This window comes from Saccopteryx leptura, chromosome 3, assembly GCF_036850995.1.
Source record: "Saccopteryx leptura isolate mSacLep1 chromosome 3, mSacLep1_pri_phased_curated, whole genome shotgun sequence".
In the NCBI taxonomy this organism is placed as follows: Eukaryota; Metazoa; Chordata; class Mammalia; order Chiroptera; family Emballonuridae; genus Saccopteryx; species Saccopteryx leptura.
The window spans coordinates 80770161-80797671 of NC_089505.1; the positions used below are offsets into that span (position 1 = coordinate 80770161).

The following is a 27511-nucleotide window of genomic DNA, read 5'->3' on the forward strand; positions in this document are numbered from 1 at the left end:
GTGCACACATCCCCCCCAAAGTGTCTGTTGAACACACGAGTGCATAACAATAACTATGCCTAGTATTCGCTGGGCGCCGCCAATGGCTTGGGTTCTGTTTTCAGGGTTCTGCATGTGTGTGATGTCGTCTTATCTTGGTGAACGTCCGTCTGCTGAGGAGGGTCCCGTTTCCACAGCTCAGCAGAGAGGCATGAACCTGGGAGCCCCAGTGCCTGAGTTGGGGGCCTTGTGGGTGTGAACCCAAGATGGTTGCTTCACTTTTTGGTCCGAGTCTCCCCGACAATACAAGGGGATATAACCTTGGCTTGACTCTGATGAGGAATGGAGGCGTCCACACGCCTGCCCCAAGTAGCGCTTAGCACAGGGCTGGCTCTTGGATACATGCTCATCGTGTGATTGTTTTACCATATCCATCCTCATCTGACAGCTCGGGTCACCCAGGCCGGTCTGACCCGGAGCCATTGCTCACAAAATAGTTTGTGCCCAAGTCCAACGTTCCTGGGTTCAAGGCCTTGTCCCGGCTGTGGGACTCGGGCAGTCCCTTTACTTCCTCTGAACTTCAGTCCCTTGTCCCCCCGCCCCCACCCCGCACGATGGAGCTGTACTTGTCCTGGCCTCCTGAAGTAATTGTGCAGGGAAGGATAGGGCTCAGCGTGTACGTAGCGTGTGCTCCGTTCACCCGCGTTGATCGCAAACACTCTTCCTGGCCAGACTGCTCTCCGCCTGATGCAGTATGAGCTCTTCATACCTCCCGTGGTCCCCACGGCCCTTCGAGGGATGGACAGACTTAACCCCCATTTCAGGAGGAAACTGGGAACCCCAGCCCCAGAATAACGCAATGCAGATTTCCTTTGACTTTGGCCTTGGGTTCCAGGGTTTAGATTTGTGGGACAGCCCCTATCTGGGTGAGCCCCTTCCCCCTTCTCTGTACCTCAGCGGACTGGCTTGGGCGACCCCATCTCTGATCCGGGCTCCTGCAGCCTCAGGCAGGAAGGAGCCTGTCCCCTCTTTCTCCGATCTTCAGTCTGAGCCCGGCTCAAAGGTCTTGGAAGGTCAGGCAGCTGGCGCCCCTGCGGTCTTGCAAAGGCCAGCAGGGTCCAGTTACTCACCCCGGGGGGGAGGGAATAATATATGGGGGTCCAGATAAATGGACCATCTGCCACTCCTGCCAACAGGCCAAAAAGCATGTCCCTGTTCCCGAGGCCTCGTTAACCCCAGAGACTTAAATAACTCCTGACCCGGTAAGGGCTGAATGGATGTCTTTGGCCTGCCTTCCCTTTGCCCTCCTGGGTCCTCGGGGGCCCAGAGGACGGTGCTCCAGCTAGGGAGCAAAGGGTCTCCTCTCTCTCCCATTGCTAGAGCAGGGCAGGGGGACTCTGGCTCCGAGTCAACCTAGGGGACCCAGCCGGGGGTTCAGACTCCTGGTTGCTGTCCACGATCCAGGTTTGCAGGGGGCTGTCGGGGACTCTGGGCCAAGGTCCCTCCACCCCCTGCCACCTCTGCCAGCCCTAAAGAAGCGAGTGCTTACTTATCTGGTCACACTATCCCTATTTGGCCAGGCGGCTAAGCCCAAACATCTGGCCCTAGGGCCCGAGGCCAGGCAGGATGCATGGCCAGCCCCCACCTCTTGCTGGACCTGACTCCGGGCACCTCCCACGGGACAGCTGAACCTGTTGCCTTGCGCGCCAGCTTGCTACAAGCTGAGAACAGTAGCTGCAGAGGCCTAGTGCTCTGGACAGAGGCAGAGAAACATTCACAGCGAACTCTCTCTCCTCTCTCTCTCTTTCTCTCCCTCCCCTTTCTCCTTCCATGGTTTGCAGAGGCCTCCTGAGGCCAGAAACACTTCCCCTGCAAGTGGGCTGCGGCTGCGTGTGCCACTCATGGCAGGATTCATGCGCTGCTGCAGTCGAGGTCCCCGGTGTCTCCTTGGATTTTTGATTGTGTGTTTGTCATCGAAACCAATGGGACAAGGAGGCGTGCCAAGTCCAGCTTCCCAGTGGGCTCTGGTGGCCCGATTCCTGGCCTTCTGCACTCAGGCAGGGGCCTCGAGTCCCCCACCCCCTTGAGGGTCTGCCAGCGAGAGCCACACTCAGCAACAATTAGAGAGATAGGCAGAGAGACTGAGTTGGGGACAGAGACAGAGACAGGGGAGGAGAAAGCTTTTTTCCCATTGTGAGTGTGTGTTTTAAATAAGAAACTTCACATTTTCACTTTGCACTGGGCACCCACAAATTTTTTAGCTGGTCCTCTGTGCCAGTGTGGTGTCCACCAGCTAGGGGAAACCCAGAAGTCCCTTGACAAGCACCATCCTGGTTGTGTTTTTTTGGGGGGCGGCTACGTGAGAAGGTTTGGAAATAAGCCAGAGCTGGGTTTGCATCCAGACCGACTTCTTTTCCTTTCCTTTCCTTTCCTTTCCTTTCCTTTCCTTTCCTTTCCTTTCCTTTCCTTTCCTTTCCTTTCCTTTCCTTTCCTTTCCTTTCCTTTCCTTTCCTTTCCTTTCCTTTCCTTTCCTTTCCTTTCCTTTCCTTTCCTTTCCTTTCCCTTCCCTTCCCTTCCCTTTCCTTCCCTTCCCTTCCCTTCCCTTCCCTTCCCTTCCCTTTCCTTCCTTTCCTTTCCTCTCTCTTTCTCTCTTTCTCCCTCTCTTTCTCTCTCTTTCTCCCTCCCCCTCCCTCCCTCCCTCCCTCCCCCTCCCTCCCTCCCTCCCTCCCTCCCTCCCTCCCTTCCTTCCTTCCTTCCTTCCTTCCTTCCTTCCTTTCTCTTTCTCCCTTTCTCCCTTTCTCCCTTTCTCTCTCTCTTTGTCTCTTTCTTTCTTTCTTTCTTTCTTTCTTTCTTTCTTTCTTTCTTTCTTTCTTTCTTCCTTTCCTGAGCTGGTGCTGGGTTGAAGGGCTAGTTCCTGGTGAATGGGTCCTGAGTTCAGAGCTATTAGGAAGGCAGGGCTTTCCTCTTCTTTTTTTAAAGATTTTTTTTATTGCTTGATTTTATAGTGGCGGGAGGTGGGGAGGTGAGAAGTATCAACTCATAGTCGCTTCACTTTAGTTGTTCACTGCTTGCTTCTCATCTGTGCCTTGACCAGGCAAGCCCAGGGTTTCAAACTGGTGACCTCGGCGTTCTGGGTCGACACTATCCATGGTGCCACCACAGGCCAGGCAATGATTTGATTTATTGATGTTAGAGAGAGGAGAAAGAGAGAGAGAGAGAAGGGGGGAGGAGTGGGAAGTATCAACTCCCATATGTGCCTTGACCAGGCAAGCTGGGATTTCGAACCCGCAACCTCAGCATTCCAGGTCGACGCTTTATCCACTGCGCCACCACAGGTCAGGCTTCTTTTCTTTTTATTGGCAATGAGAGGCTTGGTGAAGGAAGAAAACATGATCAAGGTCAGACAGAGCAGGAAAACCTTGGACATACCTGGTTTCTTTTAAAGCAGCCTCCAGTTGAGGTGACATTTACATGCCATCCATTTCACCCTTTTTATGTATACAGTTGTAATATACTGCTCACAGAAATTAGGGGACATTTCAACATGAAGAGGAAGCAATAAAAAGAAAAGAAGAATTTGATGGGTTTTTTTATTATTAAACAGGAACATCAGAAAAGCAAAGGACACGTCAAAGAAAGTTGTGCAATTATGCAAATGAGAGGCAAACCGACTCTGATTTCACTGGTGAAAACTATCTGCCCATTCCCTGATTCCTTTATTTTTGTGAGCAGTGTATATTCTGAGGATTGTGCGATACTCATAACTTTTCCACCACCATCGCCATCACTAAGGAGAACACCTGGACTCATTAGCTGTCAGTCCCCATCTGCCCCCTCTAGTGACTCCGCCCCTGACAGTCACTAATGTTTCTCGATGGATTTGCCTATTCGGGACAGTTCATGTAAGTGGAATCTTGTCACGGATCGTCTTTCGTGACCGGCTTTTCTCCCTTCAAGAATATTTTCAAGGTTCATCGTGATGCAGCACGTGTTGGGTCTTCTTTTATATATATATATATAAATCTTCTTTTATATATATATATATAAATCATATATATATATATATGATTAATATTCCATTGTATGGATGAACCACCTGATATGTATGTATCCATTCATTTATTGACGGACATTTGGGTTGTTGCCAGTTTTGGGCTGCTGTGAATAACGTTGCCTGTGAATATTCATGTGGATGTAGGTTTTCATTTCTTTTTGGTGTGTGTGAGGGGGAGAAAGAGAGAAGAGAAGCTTCAGTTTGTTGTTGCAGTACCTTAGTTGTTCACTGATTGCTTTTCATACATGCCTTGACTGGGGGGGCTATAGCAGAGTCAATGTCTCCTTCCTTAAGCCGGAGACTTTGGGCCCAAGCCAGCAACCTTGGGCTTCAAGTCAGTGACCTCTGGGCTCAAGCCAGCAACCACAGGATTCTGTCTCGGATCCCATGCTCTGCTCAAGCCAGTGACCCACGCTCAAGCCAGTGAGTGACCTTGGTGTTTTAGACCTGGGACCTCAATATCCCAGGTCGGTGCTCTATCCACTGTACCACCCCCAGTCAGGCAATATGGATATGTGTGTTCATTTCTCGTGGGCAGATGCCAAGAGCGGAAATGCTGGGCCACGTGGTAGTTCAGTGTCTCACACATAGAGAAACTTCCACAGTAGCTGCCCCATTTCTTTCACTCCGACACTGGGAGGATTCCAAGGTGTTCACGCCCTCCCCAACATGCACCGTTGCCTGTCCTTTGATGATGACCCTTTGGTGGGTCTGAAGGCTGCTGCAGACCCAATTTTCTGTCTTTTTCAACCTGCCCCTTCTCCAGTCTCCTCCAAGGGAGGTGCAGCCATCTCACCAGCACACAAACACACACTCACACGATTCTTGCATTCTTCCACATGTATACCCACCCGCACACACTTCCTCAGAGTTACACGCACACTTCTGTCCATCCCCATGCTTACTTACACACACACATTCACTCACATTCTCACATGAAGATGTACACTCACTGTCTCACGCTCACTCCCACACTCCTTCACACTCACACTCATACTGTCATATGCATGCTCACACGTACACACATGCTTACTCACATGCCTACTCTTACATTCACACACTCATGCTCACACACTCATACACTTACAGCAGACTCACACTGTCACATGAATACACATTCATGGTAACACACCCTCCTACACTTGTACTCACACTGCCAGTCCCCGGCGTGGGGCCCCTTGACCCGCTGATGACAATAGGATAGGATGCTCTGCTGTTTAAGAGCTGAGCCCTGCCCAGGAGCTAGCTGGCCTGGGTGTGAGTCTCACATCTGCTCTGCCATGCTGTAAGCACAGGCTGACACCTTGGTGGCCCTGGGCCATCCCTGCCCACCTGTGACTGTGATAGTGACATGGGCGGCTCTGAGGGGTGAGCTGATGTGCCTGCCTGGAAGCCACTTGAGAAGGGGATCTTGTTGGCACTAAGCATTCTGATTAGTGTTAGGCATCACTTCATTACCTAGTGTTCCACTGGCATGGCCCCACCCCCTAGGGCCCTTCCTGGGAATTTCTGTCCTCCCTTGCCCCTGGTGATTGTCACCTGCCAGTTAATCCTCAGCTGCTGCCACCAATTAACACTGTCTGTGGCCACCCCTGACCCCTGCTCATCTCCACTCACCATTACCCGCCTCCGCCCTCTCCACGCACCTCCAGCTTTTTGGGGACACATTCTTGGCCTAGCTGCCAGGGCTATTTCAGATTCACTGATAAGATGGCAGGAGGTCCTGATCATGCTCTTCTACCATACCCCTCCTCCACGAACCTCACCTGGATTGTCCAGGACAGGGGCCTGCCGGTGTCTCCAGTTCTCTGAATGGCACCTCAATTCAAAGGGCCCCTGGGGTCATTCTGCATACGCTGTCATCATACACAGCGCTGCTCCTGTAGGCCATAGCAGGGGCACTGGGGTGTGTGTGTGTGCCGGGGCCAGGGACAGAACGACACTTGATCCAGCTCTAGTTTGTAGCCTTGCACTAGGCTGGCGGCCAAGGAGGGCACGGAGAGGAAGACAGAGTGTTTGCAAACAGGGCGGCTGCCAGGAAGGGGCCAGGGGGAGAGGGGGAGGTGTGAAGGGGCAGCAGCCCAGCTGGTGGTGACTGACAGCCACACCAGCCTGGGTGACTTCTTCCCCTGCCGCACACGCACAGGCACACACACACACACACACACACACACGAAAATACACACACTCTGACCAGCTCCTGCACATGTCCTCCCACAGTCGGACACTCTCAAGCTCCCTTGAATCGTCTTCCCCTCACTCACCCAGACAGACGCACAGAAAGAGACCCAGATGACCCCAAGACAAGCAGCGATGGCTACAAACGCTGGCCCAGAGCCAGCCTCGGGCGCTGTCACCCTGAAGGGCCATTTCTGCTATTCTGTCTCTCTGCCCCTTTGTCTCTCCCTTTCCCTGCCTGTCTCCCCGCCCCCCATCTCTCTCTGTCTCTGTCTCCATCTGTCTGTCTCTTTCTCCTCCTCTGTCCCTGTCTTCCTCCCTCTCTTGCACAATGCTGTCTTCAGTGCACGCACGCGCGTGCGCGCGCGCACACACACACACACACACACACACACACACAACATCCCTCTCTTTCCCAAGCCGACTGTTCGACAACGCAGAGACCTAAGTGCCAGCCAGATGGACTTTATTTGCAGAAGGTGGCCGGGCTCAGAGGAGAAAGCATTTTATCTACAGGGTAACAGCCAGTACGTGGGCGGAAGGGGAAGGGCACAGGGTGAGAGAGACCCGGGCAGAGGAGAGACACGTGAGGAAAGAGGACCAGGTGTGCAAAACCACCGGGGTCCATTCATTCAACAAGCCTTTCCTGCCCACCGGCGACAGCCAGGACGGCCCCAACCGCGCGGGACACAGTAGAGAGCAGGACAGGTCGGGGCCCCAACACCCAGGAGCTCAGGAGGTCCCAGGAGGACGCAGAGTAACCACATAGAGTCTGTGGTGAAGGTGGAAGGGAATCCCTGTAGCAAAGGAGAGGCGGGTGGGGACGGACGCCAGGTCAGCCCCGCCCCCACTGCATTGCTGCCCAGGGTGGGGAGGAGTGGCCCCAGAAGGACTGAGGGGTAAGCGTGTCAGGTTTGCACAAAGTGAGGGGCCCAGTCAAGGGCACCACATGCAAAGGAGGCAGCAAAGGCCCTGGGGTAGGAAACTGGTGGGCACAGACATATAGGGACCCAACAGACCCCACCCGCTAAGGAAGGGGGACAGAAAGACAGAAAGGGAAAACAATGAAGCCGTGACCAAAAAAGGCAGAAGAGAAGCCAAGAGCCACCCTACGAAGCCCAGGAGACCTCAGGATATAGGACCAAGTTGATTTTCCCTGGCTTCACCCTACTCCCGGGGCAAATGTGGGCCCAGGCCGTCACTCTCCAGCCTTATTGTCTCCCACATCCACCTCTTCAGCCTCCTCCTCCTCCCGCTGCCTCCAGGGTCGCTTCAGGTAGCTGTGGACGGAGCTCACCGGGCTCCTCTTTCGGGGGTGGGGGTCCAGCAGCCCCCAGAGGAGAGCATCGGCCACGGGCGTCAGGCCAACCCAGGGCTGGGGCCGGTCCTGGGGCTGACCCTCGGCCCGCCAGATGAGGAAGTCCTCATAGAAGGGGTCAGACTCGGCCAAGGGCTGGTCCCAGGGGAAGTAGCCCGTGAGAAGGCAGAAGAGCAGGACCCCCAGCGCCCAGGCATCCAGGGCTGGCTGGATGGGCAGGCCCTCAGGCAGTGGTGGGGGCACACACAGCTCTGGGGCCGTGTAGGGGATGGGTAGCCCGGTCAGGCGGAGCAGCGTCCCGCGGGGCCGCGTGTGGCCGAAGTCAGTGAGCTTGACCCGCCGGCAGGCTGGGTCACACACCAACACGTTCTCGGGCTTGAGATCGCGATACACCAGGCCGTGGGAGTGGATGTACTCCAGGGCCGAGGCCAGCTGGGCCGCACAGCGCTGGGCAGCTGGTTGTGGCAGGCCCACCTGCAGGGGGGACAACACAGGGTCACTGTCCCTCCCAAACCAGGGGGTCTGGTGACACAGCTTCTCCCCAGCCCCCAGGAGAAGGAAGGGCCTCAAACAGGGTGGCCCGGCCTGACCAGGCGGTGGTGCAGTGGATAGAGCGTCGGACTGGGATGCGGAGGACCCAGGTTCGAGACCCCGAGGTCGCCAGCTTGAGCGCGGGCTCATCTGGTTTGAGCAAAAGCTCACCAGCTTGGACCCAAGGTCCCTGGCTCAAGCAAGGGGTTACTCGGTCTGCTGAAGCCCCATGGTCAAGGCACATGTGAGAAAGCAATTAATGAACAACTAAGGTGTTGCAACAAGAAACTAATGATTGATGCTTCTCATCTCTCTCCATTCCTGTCTGTCCCTATCTGTCCCTCTCTCTGACTCTCTCTCTCTGTCTCTGTAAAAAATAAATAAATAAATAAATAAATAAAAAAACAGGGTGGCCTGTGTGAGCCCTGGGGTGACCCTGTGGAGACCAGTGAGGGGTGATGGGTTCTACTTTGACCTCGTGAGGGCAGGTGAATTCAGAGGGTGCGGTGTTGGCCCCAGATGGGACAGGCGACTCCCCCTGGAGACCCCAATGAGAGGCCTGTGGGAACTGGGGGTGTGCTTCATGGTCTGGTGAGGCCCCCACCCCAAGCAGCGAGCAAACTTGAGTCCGGTTTGCTCAGGGCTGTTTCTGTGAGACCCAGTGGGGCTCCCAGGGAGGATCTGTGCACCCACCTTGGGCTGAATGAGGGCAATGAGGTCCCCATGCAGGACGGGCTCTGTCAGGAAGCTGTAGGAATTGGCAGACTCGATGCCAATGCCGTAGGCGGCCACGATGGCCGGGTGCGTGCCCAGAGAGAGGCCCACACAGAACTCGTACAGGAAGCCACGGAGGGAAGTGGAGGCCTTTGGGAGCTGTTTCAGTGCCAAGGGTGTGCCTGGGGGCAGCAGGGACAGGAGTTGGGGACAATGAGGACCCAGGGTTACCCCTGCTGGCCCCAAGCACAAACCTCCCTCCCGAACCCACTCTAAGCGCAGCCTGGCCACCAAACACACGGTGGTGGTAGCGCTAATCATAATAACAGTAGCTCTGCTCTGTTTGAGCCCACGGACTCGAAGCGGAGGAAGGAATGTATATCACCAAAGCTGGACTACTCAGACCCTCCAGGGACCTAGTGTGGCCCCTGGGTCCAGCAACCTCATGCCAAAGAGCTGGGTCGGATCCACGGCAGCGGGGGAAGACACTTTGCTCTGGGTAGTGGATCCAAGGAAGGTCTTTTTAGGAAATTCCATCACTGTGTGGAAAGACCTCCTAGGATGTGAGAAGTCCCCGAAGACGGGAACTCTGGTGTCTGCAGTTTTGCGGCCACCTCCTGTGGGGGCCCAGCCTCTCCTGCCCATCGGGGAGGCTGCGTGATCGGGGAGGCCGTGTGGAGCGAAGGCAGATCACCCCCTCCCCTTAAATATTGACTGCCACCCACCCCTCCACTCTGTCCCCTGCTGGACGCAGCAGCAGCAGCAGCAGCAGCTGAAGGCAGCTGGCATCAGTCAGGGCGCGTGGCACTTTCTGTTCTGCTGAGCTGGGTCCATCTGTACTGACGGCCATCCCATCTGTGTTCTTCCCTGCCCTGCCCACCCCAATGGCGGCACCCAAGGGCATTCAGGGGTACGTGAAGGAAGCGTCAGTGGATGAGGCGCCTTTACAGCCTCTGAGCCCAGACCTTGCTCCTGCCTCCGAGTTCTGAGGTGACCCGGTTCTGGGTTGACCTTTCTCCTTGTTCTGGGCTGAATGGCGACCCCTCCCCCATACTGCAGGATGTGATTGTATTTGGAAATGGGTCTTGAAAGAGGTCAGATGAGATCACAGGGTGGTGGTCCCTGGTCCACTTTGAGGACATCAGGACCTGGACACGTACAGAGGGACGACCATGTGAGAACACAGGGAGGAGATGGCCGGTGACACACCCAGGACAGAGGCCTCAAAGGCAATCAACCCTACCTACATCTTGACCTTGGACTTCCAGGCTATGGGGTGGCCAGAAAATACATTTCTGATGTTCAAGCCGCCCTGTCCATGGTCCTGTGTTGTGGCAGCACCAGGAGGTCCAACTCGAATGTGGGCTCACAAGCTCCCAACTGGGTTCCCGGCACTACCCAGGATGGGGAACTCAGAAGGCCAGTCCTGACTGACAGTGTTCCGTCCACAGTCTCCTAGCTTTGCGGGGAGGATGGAGGGTGTGTGCACCGTGGGCTGGGTGTCGAGCCTTGCTAGGTGCCTGGCTCACAGCCTGGCTCCGAGCCAGCCCCACGGTGATTACTAAACTGGCCACATGTGAAGGCCACAAGGGGGGACCTCTCTGCTCCCCATGGTCCCCACAACTGCGGCCTTGACGTGTTCAGAGAGGACTTTCCAGGAACACACACGGCTTAGGGGGCGAAGACAAAATGGGATTCGGGTCTGCAGGCTCCGCAGCCTTGGCTGGCCTCCACCTGGGCCCACGCTGCTGGCCCCTGCAGCCACCCACCCACCCCAACCTGTGTCCCCAGGCCCGGTACCTTTCTCTCGGTGGATGACCAGCAGGACCTGGCCGAAGCGGCCCTGGCCCAGGGGACGCATTTGCTGGTACAGCTCGTCCACCTCAGCTTGGACCAGGGTCTGGGCGCTGAGTGCCATCATGTCCTCCAAGGCCAGGGCCGCCTCCTGGCCCTGCCGCAGTTCCTCCGCCGTGAGGCCCCCCAGGTTCTGGTCATCTCCATCATCTCCGTCCACTCCGTCCTCCGCGGGCCCCTCCTCCACTTGTTCCTCGTCTGACTGTTTGCCGGGCATGTCTGCCAAGCAGAGCACACAGGGTGACTCCTAAGGGGCCTGGCTACCAGACTGGGGTCCGAGAGAGGCAGGGCTGGGGGCTGGGACTCCTGGGTCTGAGTAAGGAGGGTCCGGGGCTGTAAGAGTTAGACCCCAGGCTTCTTAGAGGCTTGGGAAAACCGCTCCCAAGAGCTTGTTCCCATCTGGGACCCAGGTGTCCCCCAAGCCCTAGTGTCCACAGCCCTGCCCTCTCTGGCCCCCCGGGAGCAAAGAACACCTGTTTGCGCTTTAGGAGATAGAGGCCGCTTATCCACCCCCCAGGGCCTATGTCTGTTTGCTTTGGAAACAAGATGGGGGTGTCTCGAGTTATCTGGTTCATCTTTCAGCCTTGGGCCACCGGGTGACTCTGGGGGCGGGGGTGAGTGACATCTGTGATCTCGAGCTTGACCTCACGCCAACTCGTAACTGGTTCCCCACTCCTCAGATGCGTCCAGGGAAGAGGGAGACTGAGTCACGATGGGAAATGCCAAAAGCCCACCAACCTGCCATCCTCAGATGCAGGAGTACAGGCCCCCGGTCCCTCCGCCCTCAGACCCAGGAGTCCGGGCCCCCTGTCCCTCCTCCCTCTGACCCAGGAGTCCGAACCCCCTGTCGCTCCTCCCTCGGATCCAACAGTCAGGCAGCCCCTCTGTCCCATCTCTCCTGTGACCTATACAACTCACACAGCTGGGGACCCCCAGACACGATGTCCCTAACACTCAGCCACTCGACCACCTTAAGGTCCGGCTGCAGCTCTCCGGAGGGACCCAGGACTCTGACCGCCGGCCTGGCTTCACTTCCAGGTGTATCCCACCTCAGGCCCCTTCGCCCTGGCCTCCTCCTGACCTGGGTTCAGACCTCCAGACCTCTCACCTTCTCCAAGGCTTGCCTGACCCTCCGGCTGCCCGCTGTGGTCAGTGTCCAGCACTTAGAGCCCATGCCAGCGGAGGACAGCCCAGGAGCGAGACCCCGCCCCCACCTAGGGTCCTAAGCCCCGCCCATAGCCCCGCCCCCCTCTACCCCACTAAGGCCAGAGCGACATCGTGTGTTGACTCCCAGAACAAGCTGCGTTGGGACAAATGGCCCAGACTCAGGATCTCAGTGTCTCCTCCTTCAAACCCAGACCACCGGCCCCTCCTACCTCGGACCCGGGGGTTCAGACTCCAGGCCCCGCCCCCCTCAGACTTGCGGTCCAGACCTCCCGTAGAGGATGAAGTTATCTGTCTATAGATCCCCTGCCTGGACCCCACCCAGCTGCCCATCAATGCCCCATTGACAGGTCAGACACACTTGTTGGGTGAGGGAGGTCTTGGGAACAAGACACGGGGGAGGGGGGTCCCTTGGGGAAAGGATGAGACAACAGGGATTCCAGAACGATGCGGTGAGGGATGAGCTCAGACTTGGGGCCGAGGGGCAGCAGGTGCTGGAGCAACTGGGAAGAAAGAGGCCCGAGGGGAGGGAAACACCAGGGTCCAGCCTGAGCCGGAGCCCGCTGCTTTCCCGGTGGAAGTGGGGAAGCTAGGTGGGTAGTGATCAAGGTCTCCGGGCGGAGGCTCCCACCCCTCAGCCTCCTAATAGCGACACGGCAAGATGGGAACTCAATTCTTTATACAATACGCTTTTATTTTGGAAGAAGTTTAGGTTTTGAGAACAGTTGCAGAGATGGTGGTGCTGAGCACTCTCGGGACCCTTGGCCCAGGACCCCCGCGGGGTCAGTGTCTCAGCCAACAGTGCCTTTTGTCCAAGCTTGGAAAGTCACAATCCGACACACGAGGCGTCCTATCTCCCCGGTGTTTCCGCCAACAACCTACCTCCCCGCCCCCCCCAACCCGGAGTTCAACCCAGGACACCACGTTGTGTCGAGTGGACCCACTTTTCCTAAATCTAGAAAGGACGCAGGACGGATTCCCACGAGGAAGCATCGTCCCGGCGCCTGGCCTGGTGGGGTCTCTGGGACGCGGTCCCGCCTGCGTCACCGGTGGATAGGGACCCATCCAAACCAGCACGACCTGAGCGTGGGCGGTCACCCACCACGTGCCCTGTGTTGTCCGAGCGGGCACAGGGTCGCCGGAGTGTGGGGAGAAGGAGAAAAGGTGTAGAAATAAGAGACCAAGTCCACGCTAGAGCGCCTGAGAACACGGAGACACTATAACTCAGATAGAGTCCCAGCGGGGGGCTTCTGCAAGTGCGGCTCTGGGAAGGCATTCTCGGGAAGGTCACAGGGCGTGCAGGTGCCTGCTGGCAGGTAGCTACAAGTAGCCGCGTGTGCGTGCAGATTTAAACCCACAAAGGATGCATGGCTTCCTCAGTGTCACCCGGATGGACGGAGCCCAGGGACAGGGGAGAGAGGCAGGCAGGCAGAGGTCGAGGTTTCCGTAGTGTCGGATCCTGAAAGCTCAGATGGGGTGCCGAGGACAGTGGGAGTCTTGCAAGGTCTTTAGCAGAGGAGTGACCTCATCAGAACTGCATGTCCTCCCATCCAGTGTGGCCCCCACCAGACGGAAACGTATCTACAGGGGAAACAGTGCCTTCCTCCAAACAGACACATTCAGGACAGAAGGGAAAGGAAGGGTGTTTGAGGGAGGAAGGGCCGGAGCGGGGTGAGGGGGGTGGGAGGTGGACTCCTGGGTCTGAGGGGGGAGGGGTTGGAGATCTTGGAATCCCAGGTCCTCAGCCCGACCTCCGGTGGGGAGAAAATACATCCCATCTCTGTCATCTCAGGAGCAGCTGTCTCTGCATCCAGGTGGCCATGGAGGCTGGGGGAGGGGCCTTTGGCTGAGGCTCTGGCCACCTGTCTCAGTCACCTGGTCTGGGAGTTCCCCCATCTGTTCCCATCCTCCGGCCACCTAGGTCATCGTCCTCCTCCTCTGTCCACTCCTCCAAGCTTGACCCCCCCTCCTCCTCCTCATCCTCCCCAGACGGACTCCCCAGACCCCCAGGCTCCCCCCTGTTCCCCTCCAAGCCCCAGTCATCCCCCAGGAAGTTCAGGACAGCCAGGGCAGGGCTCCTCGTCTCTGGATCCAGGTCCAGAAGCCCCCGGAGCAATGCCAGAGCCGGGGCTGCAAACTGGTCCCAGGGCGGTGGTGGTTGAGGTGGCTGGGGCCTGGTGGTCATCCAGCCAGCAAAGGCCTCGAACTTGGGGTCGGGGGTCAGGGCCACATCCCAAGGGAAACAGGCCATGGCGGCACAGAAGAGAAGCACCCCCAGGCCCCACGAGTCCAAGGACGGTCGCAGGGGCAGGGTGGCAGTCGGCAGCAGGAGACAGAGCTCAGGTGGGACAAAGGGCAGAGGCCCTGGTGGGGGAGGGGTTGGACTGCCCTCAGGCCGGGTCAGACCCAGGTCTCCTAGGGCCACACGGCTGCAGGCAGGGTCAAAGACCAGCACGTTGTCTGGCTTCACATCTGCATGGACCAGCCCTCGGCTATGGAGGAAGTCCAGGGCTCCAGCCAGCTGGGCCATCACACGCTTCACCAGCGGCTCGGGGAGGCCCTGAGGTCAGGGAGATAAGGTGAAGGTCAGGGTGCTTTCTCTACTTTGCTTCTTGGGTTCCAGAATCCAGAAGCCCTGACCGGTGACTACCTCTAGTGTTCCCGGAACAACCCCCCCCCCCATATCTTCTCGAGATCGTCCGCAACCACAATGGGCACCCTCATTGATACTGCCATAAAGCAAACCCTGAATCTAACCAGAGGTTGCTTTAGCTCCCGTCATACCTGCCCTGAACACTAGTACTCAGAACCGTTCTTTACATTTCTTACTCACCTTCTCCAAACGGACGACTCAGATCTCCAGTGAGAACACAAACCCCCCAACTTAATTCTGTTCTTTGTCCCCCGCTATTTTAGATCCCGTCTCCGACTCAGATCTTGCTCTAAACGTCCATAGTTCACGTCATCAGTCCCTTGATAAAGCTATCCACCCAGCTAGCCAGCAACCCATTCATCAAAGCAGTTATCTACCCAACAGTCTCTTCTAGTTTCCACTCAACATCCATCCCACAGCCAGCCAGCAATCCAATAATTTATTCAATTATTTAATATCCAAAATCCATCCATTCAACTCTTCTTCCTTCTTTCCACCCTTACTTCCATCCACCTTCCTTCATTCCTCCCATTCATCCATCTTTCCACCCTTTCCTCCATCTACTCTTCCTTCTTTCCTTCCTTTCTTACATCTGTCCATCCATCCATCCATCCACCCTTTCTTCCTTCCTTTCTTCCTTCCACTCTTTCTTTCATCTATCCTTCTTTCCACCTACCCTTCATTCTTCCCTTTCTTCCATCTATCCATCCATCTATCCACCCATCCATCTACCCTTCCTTCCTTCTTTCCTTTTTTCCTTTCCCTTCCTTCCTTCTTCCTCTCCTCCCTCTCTCCTTCCTTCACTTCCTTCCATTAATCCCCAACCCTATCTCAAACCCAAAGCCTATCCCCAACCTTAGGTTTTGCCCTAATCTTTTTTTTTTTTTTTTTACAGGGACAGAGAGAGAGTCAGAAAGAGTGATAGATAGGGACAGACAGGAATGGAGAGAGCTGAGAAGCATCAATTATCAGTTTTTTGTTGTGACACTTTAGTTGTTCATTGATTGCTTTCTCATATGTGCCTTGACCGTGGGCCTTCAGCAGACCGAGTAACTCCTTGCTCGAGCCAACAACCTTGGGTCCAAGCTGGTGAGCTTTTTGCTCAAGCCAGATAAGCCCACGCTCAAACTGGAACCTCGGGGTCTCGAACCTGGGTCCTTCCTCATTCCAGTCCGAAGTTCCATCCACTGCGCCACCGCCTGGTCAGGCTGCCCTAATCTTCATACTCAAGTCTCTCTAGAACAGTGGTTCTCAACCTGTGGGTCGCGACCCCGGTGGGGGTCAAATGACCAAAACACAGGGGTCACCTAAAGCCATCGGAAGATGGCGACCCACAGGTTGAGAACCACTGCTCTAGACCTCCTGGATTCAGCCTCACCTAGTCTCATTTCTAGAGGAAACCTCATGACAGCCCATCTTCAATTCAATCTGATCAAAACTCAGCCTTCTCTGCCTTACTCCACAACCCCTTCCACACTCTTCTCCACACCCATTACCAATTATCATCAACCCCAAGCTCAGCCCACTCATTCCACACGTGCCCACACTCCCCGTCTCATGTGCTAACTGGAACGCCATCTCTGTCTCTGTCCCTGCCCCCTTTCACCAGACCAAATGCATCCGACATCCCAACCCCAACTTCTTGCCCATCCCAGCTTGTCTTTGGATGCATTGGGGTTAAGGTCAGCCATGAAATGGCATGGAGAATTAGAAATAAAGAGGTCACTTGGCGAGGAGGTTGGGAGTGGGATGGTGGGGAGGGGTTAGGGCAGGGGGGCTAGGTTGGGCACTGATTTTGTGTCAGGGTCCGAGCTAGAAATGGGATTTGGGACAGAGCGGCAACCTCTGTCTCCTGCCTGCCTCTCACCTGCTCCTGCAGCATCCCGCTGAGGTCCCCAAAGGGCGCGTACTCCTGGGCCAAGGCAAAGTGCCGGGGCGTCTGCAGGGGTTCTGCCAGGGTCTGGAGCAAGCCTGGGTGGGAGGAGACGCAGCGGCCCACACAGAACTCCCTCAAGAAGGTGGTTCTCAGGACCGAGTCCCGACGTAGCAGCTTGAGAGCCACAACCTGACCTGCCGGGGGTGGGGTGGGGAACAACATTAGGGCCCAAGGAGACTCAGGGCGACTCTGACCTTGCCGTGCAACCTCCAGCAGGTTGTTGCTTCTTCCCCCTTTCTCTGGGTGGGCTCTGGTGCGTCTTGGAAGATTGCATGCTCCTCACTGTCTGAGAGCACTGTTGGAGAAGGGTCCCCCCTTGGGGCTCTCCCCGGGATGCTTTCCGTCTTGGTGACTTCAGAGAACCTGACTCTGGCGGCCGCGGTGGCGGGGGGGGGGGGGGGGGGGGGGGGCTCTTAAGAGTTGGCCTTTTTGGCGGCTGAACTCACCCCCTTGGCGAGGCCGGGCCAGGAGCACGCGGCCATAGGAGCCGGAGCCAAGCTTTCGGATGAGGCGATACTGAATGCGCAGGTTCCTCACGGGGGTCACTCGGGCGGCTGTCAGCTCCACCAGCCGCTGGAGGGCTGTGGCTGTGTCATCCTGCGGGAGAGGAAGAAACAGAGGTGAGTCCTGGCCCCTGCTTAGAGCAGGGAGAGAGAGAGATGGGAGGCCAACTCTAGGGCTGATGTGAGGGGTCAGAGGATGGGGTCACTGTCCCCAGAGAGTAGGATGAGTCACAGTGACTCACCCTGCCTCAGGCCACCTGCTTTTTGTGTCCTGCCAGGGTTTGGGGTGATTCTCTCAGAGATCTCACCCGCCGCCATCTTGGGGAGCTCCCCAGAAGACCTCAACTTCAACTGGGGCTGCAGACTCCCCCCACAACCCCCTACTCCACCCGTCTCTCTTTCTCTCTCTTCCTGCGTTTCATGTTCTTTGTCCCTGAGCCCATTTCTCTGGGGACTTAGATCTTGCTGAGTGTCCTTGGGTTGGTGTTATTCTGGATCTCTGATGGCTCTCTGTTTCCCTGTCTTCTGTTTCCTTCTCTGTCCCTCTGTGTCTGCTGTCTGCCCTTTGGCACCTCTATCTCTGACTCCCTTTCTCTCTACACCTGTCTCTTGGTCTCTCTGTCTCTCTCTCTTCCTCCTTTGTGTCCCATTTCTCACCTCTGGGTCCCCATCCTCGTGGTTCTCGGGGTCCCTGAGCTCCATCTCAGGGTTGCCTGGCATCAGTGGGCCCTTGGGCTTCCCCCTTTGTCTGGGATCCCTGAGAGGCAACCGGCCTTAAGCCTGCTGGGCCCCACAGGTCCAAGGTCTAGTACCTCGTCTGAGAGGTCTGCCTTGCTCTCTATCCGTGTCTGTCTGAGTCAAAAGATTTCTCTTCCTCCACCTGGCTCCTCTCTTCTCTCTTTCACCCTTTGGGTGTCTGTGGGTCCTGCTCTGTATTATCCTACTGTTATCTTTTCCTCCCTCTCAGCCCTTCTTCTACTACCTAACATCTAACCACCCTCCCTGTCCTTTGTTCCAGCTCACAGGTCTCTGCGGGGGGGGGGGGGGGTCTCCCTGTCCTGACTCTGTTGGCCCTGGCCCCTCTCTCTTGTCTGCACACGCTGTCTCGACCGATGTCAGTGCTGTCTGTGATACAGGAGGTCCTCTTCTCTGCTTTCCCCTCCCCTGCTCTATCTCTGTCTCTTCACTATGGCCTCCTCTTCCTCCGTGTCTCTCCGTGTCTCTCTCCTCCTGTCTTTGTTCCTGACTTTCTCTCAGAGCCTTTTGTCCCTCCCTTTTTTGGGGCCTGAGACAGGGCTGTGTGTGTGACAGCTCAGAGACGTCCCATCCCCCCCACACACACACCCCTCCCTCACCCCCTCTGACCTGCGGCCCCCCTCCCTCCCCCTTCCAAACTTAGACCAGCCTGGAGTCTGGGCTCTAGTCCCAGGACAGAGGGGACAAAACATATTGTGAACCCCCAGGGGCCAGGCTGGAGGGCTGTGGAAAAAGGGGGGACAGGTTCCTTCACAAAACCTTAGCTGGGGTATGTCACACAGAGCGCCATGCGTTCTGGTCCTTCTCTCCATGGGCGGGGAGTGCTGGCCTTGGGAGCCAGGGAGACCATTCCCAAAGCCATACACTGGAAGGCCAAGAGTCCGGGCCCCCAGCCCCTCCTCCTTCAGACCTGGGAGTCCAGGCCCCCAGTCCCCTCCTCCCTCAGACCCGGGAGTCCGGGCCCCCAGACCCTCCTCCCTCAGACCCGGGAGTCCAAGCCCCCAGCCCCTCCTCCTTCAGACCCAAGAGTCTGGGCCCCCAGACCCTCCTCCCTCAGACCTGGGAGTCCAGGCCTTTAGCCCTGCTCCCTCAGACCCAGGAGTCCGGGCCCCCAGCCACTCCTCCTTCAGACCTGGGAGTCCAGGCCCTTAGCCCTGCTCCCTCAGACCCAGGAATCCGGACCCCCAGCCTCCTCCTCCCTCAGACCTGGGAGGCTAAGAGCTCAGAGATGCGTGAAGAAAAGGCTTCTCTCATGTCCTCAGCACCTGCTCTGAGCCTGGCTGATCGGGGGAAGGGGGGTGCTTTTACGTGGGATCCTCCTGACCACCCGATAAACGTGGGGATTTATCCCCAGTGTACAGAGCAGGAAAGTGATGTTCCGAGAGACAGATGGCCTTAGGCACGGCCGGCCGGAGGGGTCAGAGGTGTCTGTGGGATGTGGGCCAGGCTGACTCACGGCCCTGACACTGGCCGGCTCAGTTTTCACGGCTACTACAACCTACTATTAATAAAGACAGCAACAACCGTCACTGACACTTTGGAAGGATCCCCGGAAACTGGCTTCAGCATGGGCCCCCAGGCACCCGGGCGGAGGGGGTTGCTGAGGGAGAATTTCTTTTGCTCTTCGACCTCTCTGAGGTTTGATTGTGCAAAACTGCTCACACACAGAAAAGTCAAAAGGACCACAGGAAACACGCTGGGCCACTGACTAGACTTTTACCAACAAGAACTTTGTGCAGTCTTTGTATGATATTATGTTTTCTTGGGGGGGGGGTATTTTAAAGTAAATCACAGCTGATGGAAAAATTTGGGGATGAAATGCTCCACGATGTTTGCTTTAAAATACTCCTGCGGGGCCTGGCCACAGAGCTCAGTTGGAGCATCAGCCAGAAGCACATAGGTTCGATCCCCCGTCAGGGAACACACTGAAACAGATCAATCGATGTGCCTGTCTTGTCTTTCTCTCTGGCTAAAGCCAATTTAAAAAGAAGAAGAGGCCCTGGCTGGTTAGCTCAGTGGTAGAGCGTCAGCCTGGTGTGCAGGAGTCCAGGGTTCAATTCCTGACCAGGACACACAGGAGAAGTGCCCATCTGCTTCTCCACCCCTCCCCCTCTCCTTCCTCTCTGTCTCTCTCTTCCCCTCCCACAGCCAAGGCTCCATTGGAGCAAAGATGGCCCCGGGGCGCTGAGGATGGCTCTGTGGCCTCTGCCTCAGGCGCTAAAATGGCTCTGGTTGCGACAGAGCGACGCCCGGATGGGCAGAGCATCGCCCCCTGGTGGGCATACCGGGTGTATCCCGGTCGGGCGCATGCGGGAGTCTGTCTGACTGCCTCCCCGTTTCTGGCTTCAGAAAAATACAAAATAAATAAATAAATAAATAAATAAATAAATAAATAGAAGAAGGAGGAGGAGGAGGAGGAAGGAGGAGGAGGGGGAGGAGGAGGGGGAGGAGGAGGAGGAGGAGGAGGAGGAGAAGTCGTCCCATGGAAGAAAATGAAGGCTTGCATGGGGTGGGGATCCTTGAGAATAAGGGGTTTCCTTTCCCTTTTTATTTTTTGGTCATGCTGGAAATGTTTCCCTCGTTAAAAAAGCTCAGAGTGACCAGACATCAGAACATTGTGACCCCAACACGGGGGTTCACGGCTCTGTGAGACTCAGGGCGCTCTCCAGCTCAGCCTCGGTGGCTGTGAATCCTGGGGCAGGGCGTTAACTCCCAACAACCACCTGCTGTCCCATCTGTCAGTCCGTCCATGTTAAGTTGTCCCCGGTTTTCCCAAAGAAGCCCTGATGGCTGCTTGAATTGAGAGTCAGTAACTTTCCCTACTCAGCCGCGGGGGGGTACACTATCACTCTAACCTTCTGGACTACTTGACATTTCCTCCTAGCATATGTTACCGTTCAAAAACTAAAACAAATGAAATAGTGCAATGATGGATGTTCCATGCTAATCATGTGCCAAGCCCTGGTTTGTTTGTTTTTTAATTCATTCAGGACCTTGTGGGTTCCTCCCTGCAAGCCTTGCACTTGTAGAACAGTGGTTTGCAGTTTACTGATGGGGACACTGAGGCACGGAGAAACAGAGACATTGGGCAGCTCACAGCAGGTGGGCAGAGCCAGGGTTCCCGGAGGGTCAGGGGACTCAGGGCTGCTCCCTGCCCCCCTCCTCCTCCCCCTGCCTCCTCCGCCGCCCGGGTTGCTGAGTGAGGCAGAATCCCTGTGCCGACTGGACCTGAGTTACTCCCTGGGGACTTGGGGCCCTGTAGGCAGCTGCAATGGACCGTGAGCCAGGGCCAGAGGTCAGGCTGCAGAGTGGCCCCCTGGGTCCCCGGAGGCAGGATGATGAGGTTGCTGCTGACCCGGGCCCTCCTCAGCCCACCCAACACACACACACACACACACACACACACGCACACACGCACACACGCACACACGCACACACGCACACGCGCCCACGGAGAGGCTCACTGATGATCCGGGGAGCTTTGCACCTCCCCATTTAGCAACGCCACTGTGTGGGGTCACCCGGAGTGACCTGGGGAGGCAGGTGTGGGCAGGGGAGGCTCCAGTCTCAGCCCCAGGGCACACACCTCACTACAGCTGGCCTCTCAGTCTCCTGCCTCCCCGCCCCACCTCATGTGTCTCCTGCCCACCAGCCCCAAGGGCTCTTTCTGTGACCCCTACTCACTGTCCCCCTGATCACAGGCTCTCCAAGTATTCCGCTGCCAACATGTCTAGTTTTCTCCTTGGGAACTGGTGGGGGGGGGGGTGATTGCAGCTCACCCAGTTTATTATTCTTAAAGAAACATTAATGCCTGACCAGTGTTGGTGCAGTGGATTGTGTGTTGACCTGGGATGCTGAGGACCCAGGCTCAAAACCCCGAGGTCACTGGCTTGAGTGTGGGTGGGATCATAGACATGACCCCATGGTCACTGGCTTGAGCCTAAGGTCTCTGGCTTGAGCAAGGGGTCACTGGCTTGCTGAAGACCCCTCCCCCCATCAAGGCACATATGAGAAGCGACCAATGAACAACTAAAGTGCCACAACTACAAGTTGATGCTTCTCATCTCTCCCCTTTCCTGTCTCTCTGTCTCTCTCGCTTGATAAAAAAAAGAAAAAAAAACATTAGCATCTATAATAAATATATTACATACATCATTGTATTGTGCTTCACAGGTGTTATGTTATTTTACAGATTGAAGGCAAGACCTTACAGCCGCAAAAAGCACAATTCCCTTTATTGCTGTGGTCTGGAACCTAACCCTGTATCTCTGAGGTATGCCTGTGTGTAACATATTGCATGTAACACAATAATAAATGTGTCCTGACCAGGCAGCTCATTTGGTTAGAGCATTGTCTCAATATGCCAAGGTTGCAAGTTCAATCCCTGATCAGGGCACATATATCAACCAATGAATGTATGAATAAGTGGAACAGCAAATCAGTCTCTCTCTCTCTCTCTCTGTCTCTCTCTCTCCTTTCCTCTCTCTAAAACTCAGTTTAAAAATAGAAAAAAATGTGATGTGCAGCCCTGGCTGGTGGCTCAGTGGATAGAGCATCTGCCCAATGTGTGGACGTTCTGGATTCGATTCCCAGTCAGGGCACACAGAAGAAGCAACCATCTGCTTTTCTCCTCCTCCCTCTCCTCCTTATCTCTCTCTTTCCCTGCTGCAGCTAGTGGCTCAATTGGTTCAAGCATGGCTCCGGGCACTGGAGCTAGTAGCTCGGTTGGTCCCAGCACCTCAGCCTCAGGGGCTAAAAATAGCTCCATACACGAGCATCAGCCCTAGAGGGGGTTGCCAGATGGATCCCAGTGAGGGTGCATGTGGGAGTCTGCCTCACTATCTCCCCTCCTCTCACCTAAAAAAAATAAAATAAAATAAAAAGTTATGTGCATTATTCTGCATGTAATTATAGTATGTATTATATATTATATATAGTAGAGTATATATAGGGTGAGGGAATAGTAGGGTTACAGTTGTTCATATGAAAAATAATAAAATAATTAATAAATAATAATCAAAGAATAAACTCTGTTTTGCCTACTCATAGTGAAGTACACCTACTTTTGCCCCACCCTGTATTTTATATATTATTTATATAGTTTATATTTTTCAAATAAATGTAATGAACAAAATATAGACTGAAAGATACATTTAAAAAAATGAACTCACCTGACCTGTGGTGATGCAGTGGATAAATCATCGACTGGTAATGCTGAGGTCGCCGATTCTAAACCCTGGGCTTGCCCGGTCAAGGCACATAGGAGAAGCAACTATGAATTGATGCTTCTAGTTCCTCTGCCCACCTTTCTCTCTATATAGCCTCTCTTCATTTTATTTATGTATTTATTTATTTTAGTGAGAGGAGGGGAGGCAGAAACAGACTCCCACATGCGCTTGACCGGGATGCACCTGGAATGCCCACCAGGAAGAAATGCTCTGCCCATCTGGGCTGTTGCTCCATTGCAAACAGAGCCACTCTAGCACCTGAGGCAGAGGCCATGGAGCCGTCTTCAGTGCCTGGGGCCAACTTGCTTTAATCAAGCCATGGCTACAGGAGGGAAAGAGAGAGATAGAGAGAGAAAGAGAGAAGCAAGAGGGGAAGGGTGGAGAAGCAGATGACCACTTCTCCTGTGTGCCCTGACCTAAAATTGAACTCGGGACTTCCACACGCCGGGCCAACGCTCTACTACTGAGCCAACTGGCCAGGGCCTTTATCCTTTCTTTAAAATCAATAACTACAATCTTCTTTATCTTTTTTTTTTTTTCTATTTTTCTGAAGCTGGAAACGGGGAGAGACAGTCAGACAGACTCCCGCATGCGCCTGACCGGGATCCACCTGGCACGCCCCCCAGGGGCAACGCTCTGCCCACCAGGGGACGATGCTCTGCCCCTCCGGGGCATCGCTCTGCCGTGACCAGAGCCACTCTAGCGCCTGGGGCAGAGGCCAAGGAGCCATCCCCAGCGCCCGGGCCATCTTTGCTCCAATGGAGCCTCGGCTGCGGGAGGGGAAGAGAGAGACAGAGAGGAAGGGGGGGGGTGGAGAAGCAAACGGGTGCTTCTCCTATGTGCCCTGGAGGGAATCGAACCCGGGTCCCCCGCATGCCAGGCCGACGCTCTAACTACAATCTTCTTTAAAAATTAACTCACACATCAAAGAGTGGGCAGTTGACAACCCACCAGCTCTCCCAACCCACCCTTGGGTTGAAAAAGAGATTTAAAAAAGAAAAAACAAAAACACAGAGATGTTAAAGTATAGCAGAGGGAATATAGTCAAAATATTGTAATAACTATGTGTGGTGGGTGCTGAAAATATTGGTGGGATTAATTTGCAAGGTATATAAATGTCTAACCACTATGCAGTACACCTGAAACTAAACTCTTGAATGTCAATTGTATTGGAAAAAAATTTTTTTTTAAATTTTTTAAAAGAGAAAAAGTGGTAATGTATTATTTATTGTGTCTGGAAAGGTCAAGACTATGAAGTAGTAGGTGAAGCTATTCAGCCGTGAGTGGCTGGGAGTGTGGTTGTGAAGGCTGCACTCCGGGGTTCGCAGGTCGTGTTATTTTCTCTCTACTGTACCGTGTCCCTTGGCTCTTACATACATTGAATAAATATTGTTAAATAAGATCATGGGGGAAAGCACCAGACATAACAGCTAGAAAAGACTGATTGCTTGATGGTGTTACTATTTTTTTTAAAAAGATATTGCTTACTGATTTCAGAGAGAGGATACAGAGAGAGAAAGGTTGGGGGGAGGAGCAGGAAGCATCAATTAGCGGTAGCAGTTGCTTCTTGTACGTGCCTTGACCAGGCAAGCCTGGAGTTTTGAACCGGCAGTCTCAATATTCCAGATTGACACTTGATGCGCTGAGCCACCGCAGGTCAGGCATGTTATTACTATTATTAACAAGTACTCTTCTTTCCTGGCTGGCTGGAGCATGGTCCTGATATGCCGGGGTTTGGGGTTCGATCCCAGGTCAGGGCACGTCTAAGACTCAACCAATGAATGCATGAATAAGTGGAACAACACATCAACATTTCTCTCTCTCTCTCAGTCTCCCCTTCCTCTATAAAATCACTAAATTAAAAAATATATAGGCCCTGGCCGGTTGGCTCAGTGGTAGAGCGTCAGCCTGGCGTGTAGAAGTCCCAGGTTCGATTCCCGGCCAGGGCACACAGGAGAGGCGCCCGTCTGCTTCTCCACCCCTCCCTCTCTCCTTCCTCTCTGTCTCTCTCTTCCCCTCCCGCAGCGAGGCTCCATTGGAGCAAAGATGGCCTGGGCGCTGGGGATGGCTCCTTGGCCTCTGCCCCAGGCGCTAGAGTGGCTCTGGTTGCAACAGAGCGATGCCCCGGATGGGCAGAGCATCGCCCCCTGGTGGGCAGAGCGTCGCCCCCTGGTGGGCATGCCGGGTGGATCCCGGTAGGGCGCATGCGGGAGTCTGTCTGACTGTCTCTCCCCGTTTCCAGCTTCAGAAAAATACAAAAAAAAAAAAAAGAATATATATATATATATATATATATATATATATATATATATATATATATATATATATAAACAAACAAACAATCCTCTTCTAGCCACTATAATGGGCGGGCATCCTTGCACAGGAAACTCATTTAATCCTTCCAAGATTCCTGCAGTGGAGGTAATAGTATTTTCCAAGGCAGGACAGTCCACATGTCACCCCTCATTGCCTCTGACCAGATTGCAAAGAATGTCTCTAACGGTTCCCTATGCAATGGACTATTTCAGACATACATACCGCCCCCCAAAATACCCTGAATAATATCTCATAAGCTCCTAACTGGCCACCGCCATCCAGTTGAAGAAATAGAACTTTTCAAACAGGCTCAGAACTCTCTCCAAATCCCTCTCCCTCCCAGAAGTAACCACCGCCAGTCCCTAGGGAGGTGTCTGTTCATGTCAAAAATGCCCTTGCTACATATGCACAAACCTATTAGCGCTATAGAGTTTCGCCTTGCATGTCGTTAAACGCTGTATAAATAGTATCATGCCTGTGACCTTCCCCAGCTGCCTCCGTCCTCATTAGCGCAACCCCTGTGTTTGTGACTTTCCTCAGCACCTGAGCATGAAACTCCCAAGTTCTCGCCTTTGCAAAAAGACGGGCTATTTTTTCTGTTCTCGTGTGTGATCAGGCTGTGTTGGACAGATCCATTCTTCTGTAGATGGACGTTTGATTTTTTTCCTCAACACTCTATGCTCTTGCAAAGCAGGGGCGCAAAGGCTCTTCTGACACGTGTTGACTTGTGCTAAGTGGCCCACTATCTCCTGATCGTTGGCCTCCACGTGGAATTCCTGGGTGGGGGGGGGGTATTGGAGGGGAGAACGTGCCGCTTCCTTGGCTACAGCCGCATAGCTCTCTCCACCATGGTTCTATCTGGCACGGGCTTTCTATTTTATTTATTTAGTTCCTAGGTCCCTTTGAGGATCTGAAGAGAGCTGGCAGCTCACACGTGCGCACACAGGCATACACAGTGCTGGACACAGAGGCCACCGGCCAGGCGGGGCTCTTCGGCAGTCCTGGCCCCTGACCACGTGGCTGGTTGGTCCTGATTAAGATGTGAGCATAAAATAGACGGGGGATTTCAACAACTTAACACGAAAAAAGGGCGTGTAAACGATCTCCCTGAGGGAGCTTTTATTAATCACAGGATGACACAATGTTTCGGATATACAGTCGATCTCTGTGTATTCATGGATTCCCTGGTCCCAGACACGCCCACCGCCGAGAGGTGGGGGGAGGGGAGGGGTGGGGGTAGTCACCCCCAAATCCCCAATCGCAGCATGGCGTGAAATTTGAGCCTCTGGCCGTCATGTTCTCAGCCGAGGGGTGAACAGAGGACGGCCTCACTGTCATCCTGTGAACGCTCCCTTTGCAGTTGTGCTTCATGTTGGTGGTTTTGTCTGTCTGTTTGTTTGTTTGTTTGTTTGTTTTTTGAGAGAGGCAGGGAAAGAGAGAGACAGGAACATCGAGCTGCTCCTGTATGCACCCTGACTGGGGACTTGAACCAGCAACCTCCTCGCTCCGGGATGACACTGCAACCAACAGAGCCATCCGGTCATAGCTTAATTTTTATTGATTTTTAGAGAGACAGAGAGAGGAAGGGAGAGAAAGAGAGGGGATAGGGAAGGAAAGTATTCATTTGTTGTTCCACTCAGTTGTGCATTCCTTGGTTGCTTCCCGTGTGTGCCCTGCCTGGGGATCAAACCGGCAACCTTGTTTCGGGACAATGCTCTTAACCAGGACAAGGTTTTGTGGTTTCAAGTCGCCCCCAAACTGAAGTGCCATGTGGCACCTTCACCACAGGAAAGCCGGTGTGTGCCTCGCGGAGAAAATCCATGTGTTAGCTGAGCCTCCTTCAGGCACAAGTGGAAGCATCCTTGACTGTCAGTTCCATGTTAGGGAATCAACAATAAGCACTAAGTAAGGTTTTTTTTTTTCTTTTTAATTATTGATTTTAGAGAGAGAGGAAGGAAGAGAGAGAAACATCGACTTGTTTTTCCACTTATTTACTCACTCATTGGTTGATGCTCATATGTGTCCCGATGGGGTATTAAACCTGCAACCCTGGCGTATTGGGTTGATGCTCTAAGTGAGCCACCCCAGCCAGGGCCTAAGTAAGACGTCTTTACACAGAAACACACATAAAACAGGGCTAGGCAGTCATCAGTTAATGAATACGTGGAGACTGAAGGCTTGCAGGGACCTAACCCTGTGTTTTCTCAGGGATGATGGTTTGGAATCTCTAATCCAGTATTTTCTGTGACTAGATAGACCAGAACTACAATGAAGAAGAAGAATTGATTATATGGAGGAAATACCAATGATCCAAGAACAGGAATACA

The 27511-nt window shown here is 54.4% G+C and overlaps 2 protein-coding genes across 3 annotated transcripts; both read right to left on the bottom strand.

The window, feature by feature from the left end:
- Window positions 1–6660: 6660 nt before the first annotated feature.
- SBK2 (SH3 domain binding kinase family member 2) lies at window positions 6661–11805 on the bottom strand. 2 transcript variants are annotated; one of them, XM_066371964.1, is made up of 4 exons: window positions 11737–11805; window positions 10575–10847; window positions 8754–8956; window positions 6661–8003 (listed from the first exon to the last, which is right to left on the bottom strand). In XM_066371964.1, the coding sequence occupies exons 2-4, from the start codon at window positions 10843–10845 to the stop codon at window positions 7410–7412; spliced, it is 1068 nt and encodes a 355-aa protein (XP_066228061.1). In that variant the 5' UTR covers window positions 10846–10847; window positions 11737–11805; the 3' UTR covers window positions 6661–7409. The 2 variants fall into 2 exon arrangements, with proteins under 2 accessions (XP_066228061.1, XP_066228062.1); XM_066371965.1 differs by lacking the exon at window positions 11737–11805 and adding an exon at window positions 11599–11693.
- Window positions 11806–12601: 796 nt separating this feature from the next.
- On the bottom strand, window positions 12602–18894 carry SBK3 (SH3 domain binding kinase family member 3). The gene is made up of 4 exons (XM_066372604.1): window positions 18847–18894; window positions 16828–16978; window positions 16313–16515; window positions 12602–14352 (listed from the first exon to the last, which is right to left on the bottom strand). The coding sequence occupies exons 1-4, from the start codon at window positions 18892–18894 to the stop codon at window positions 13660–13662; spliced, it is 1095 nt and encodes a 364-aa protein (XP_066228701.1). The 3' UTR covers window positions 12602–13659.
- Window positions 18895–27511: the final 8617 nt, after the last annotated feature.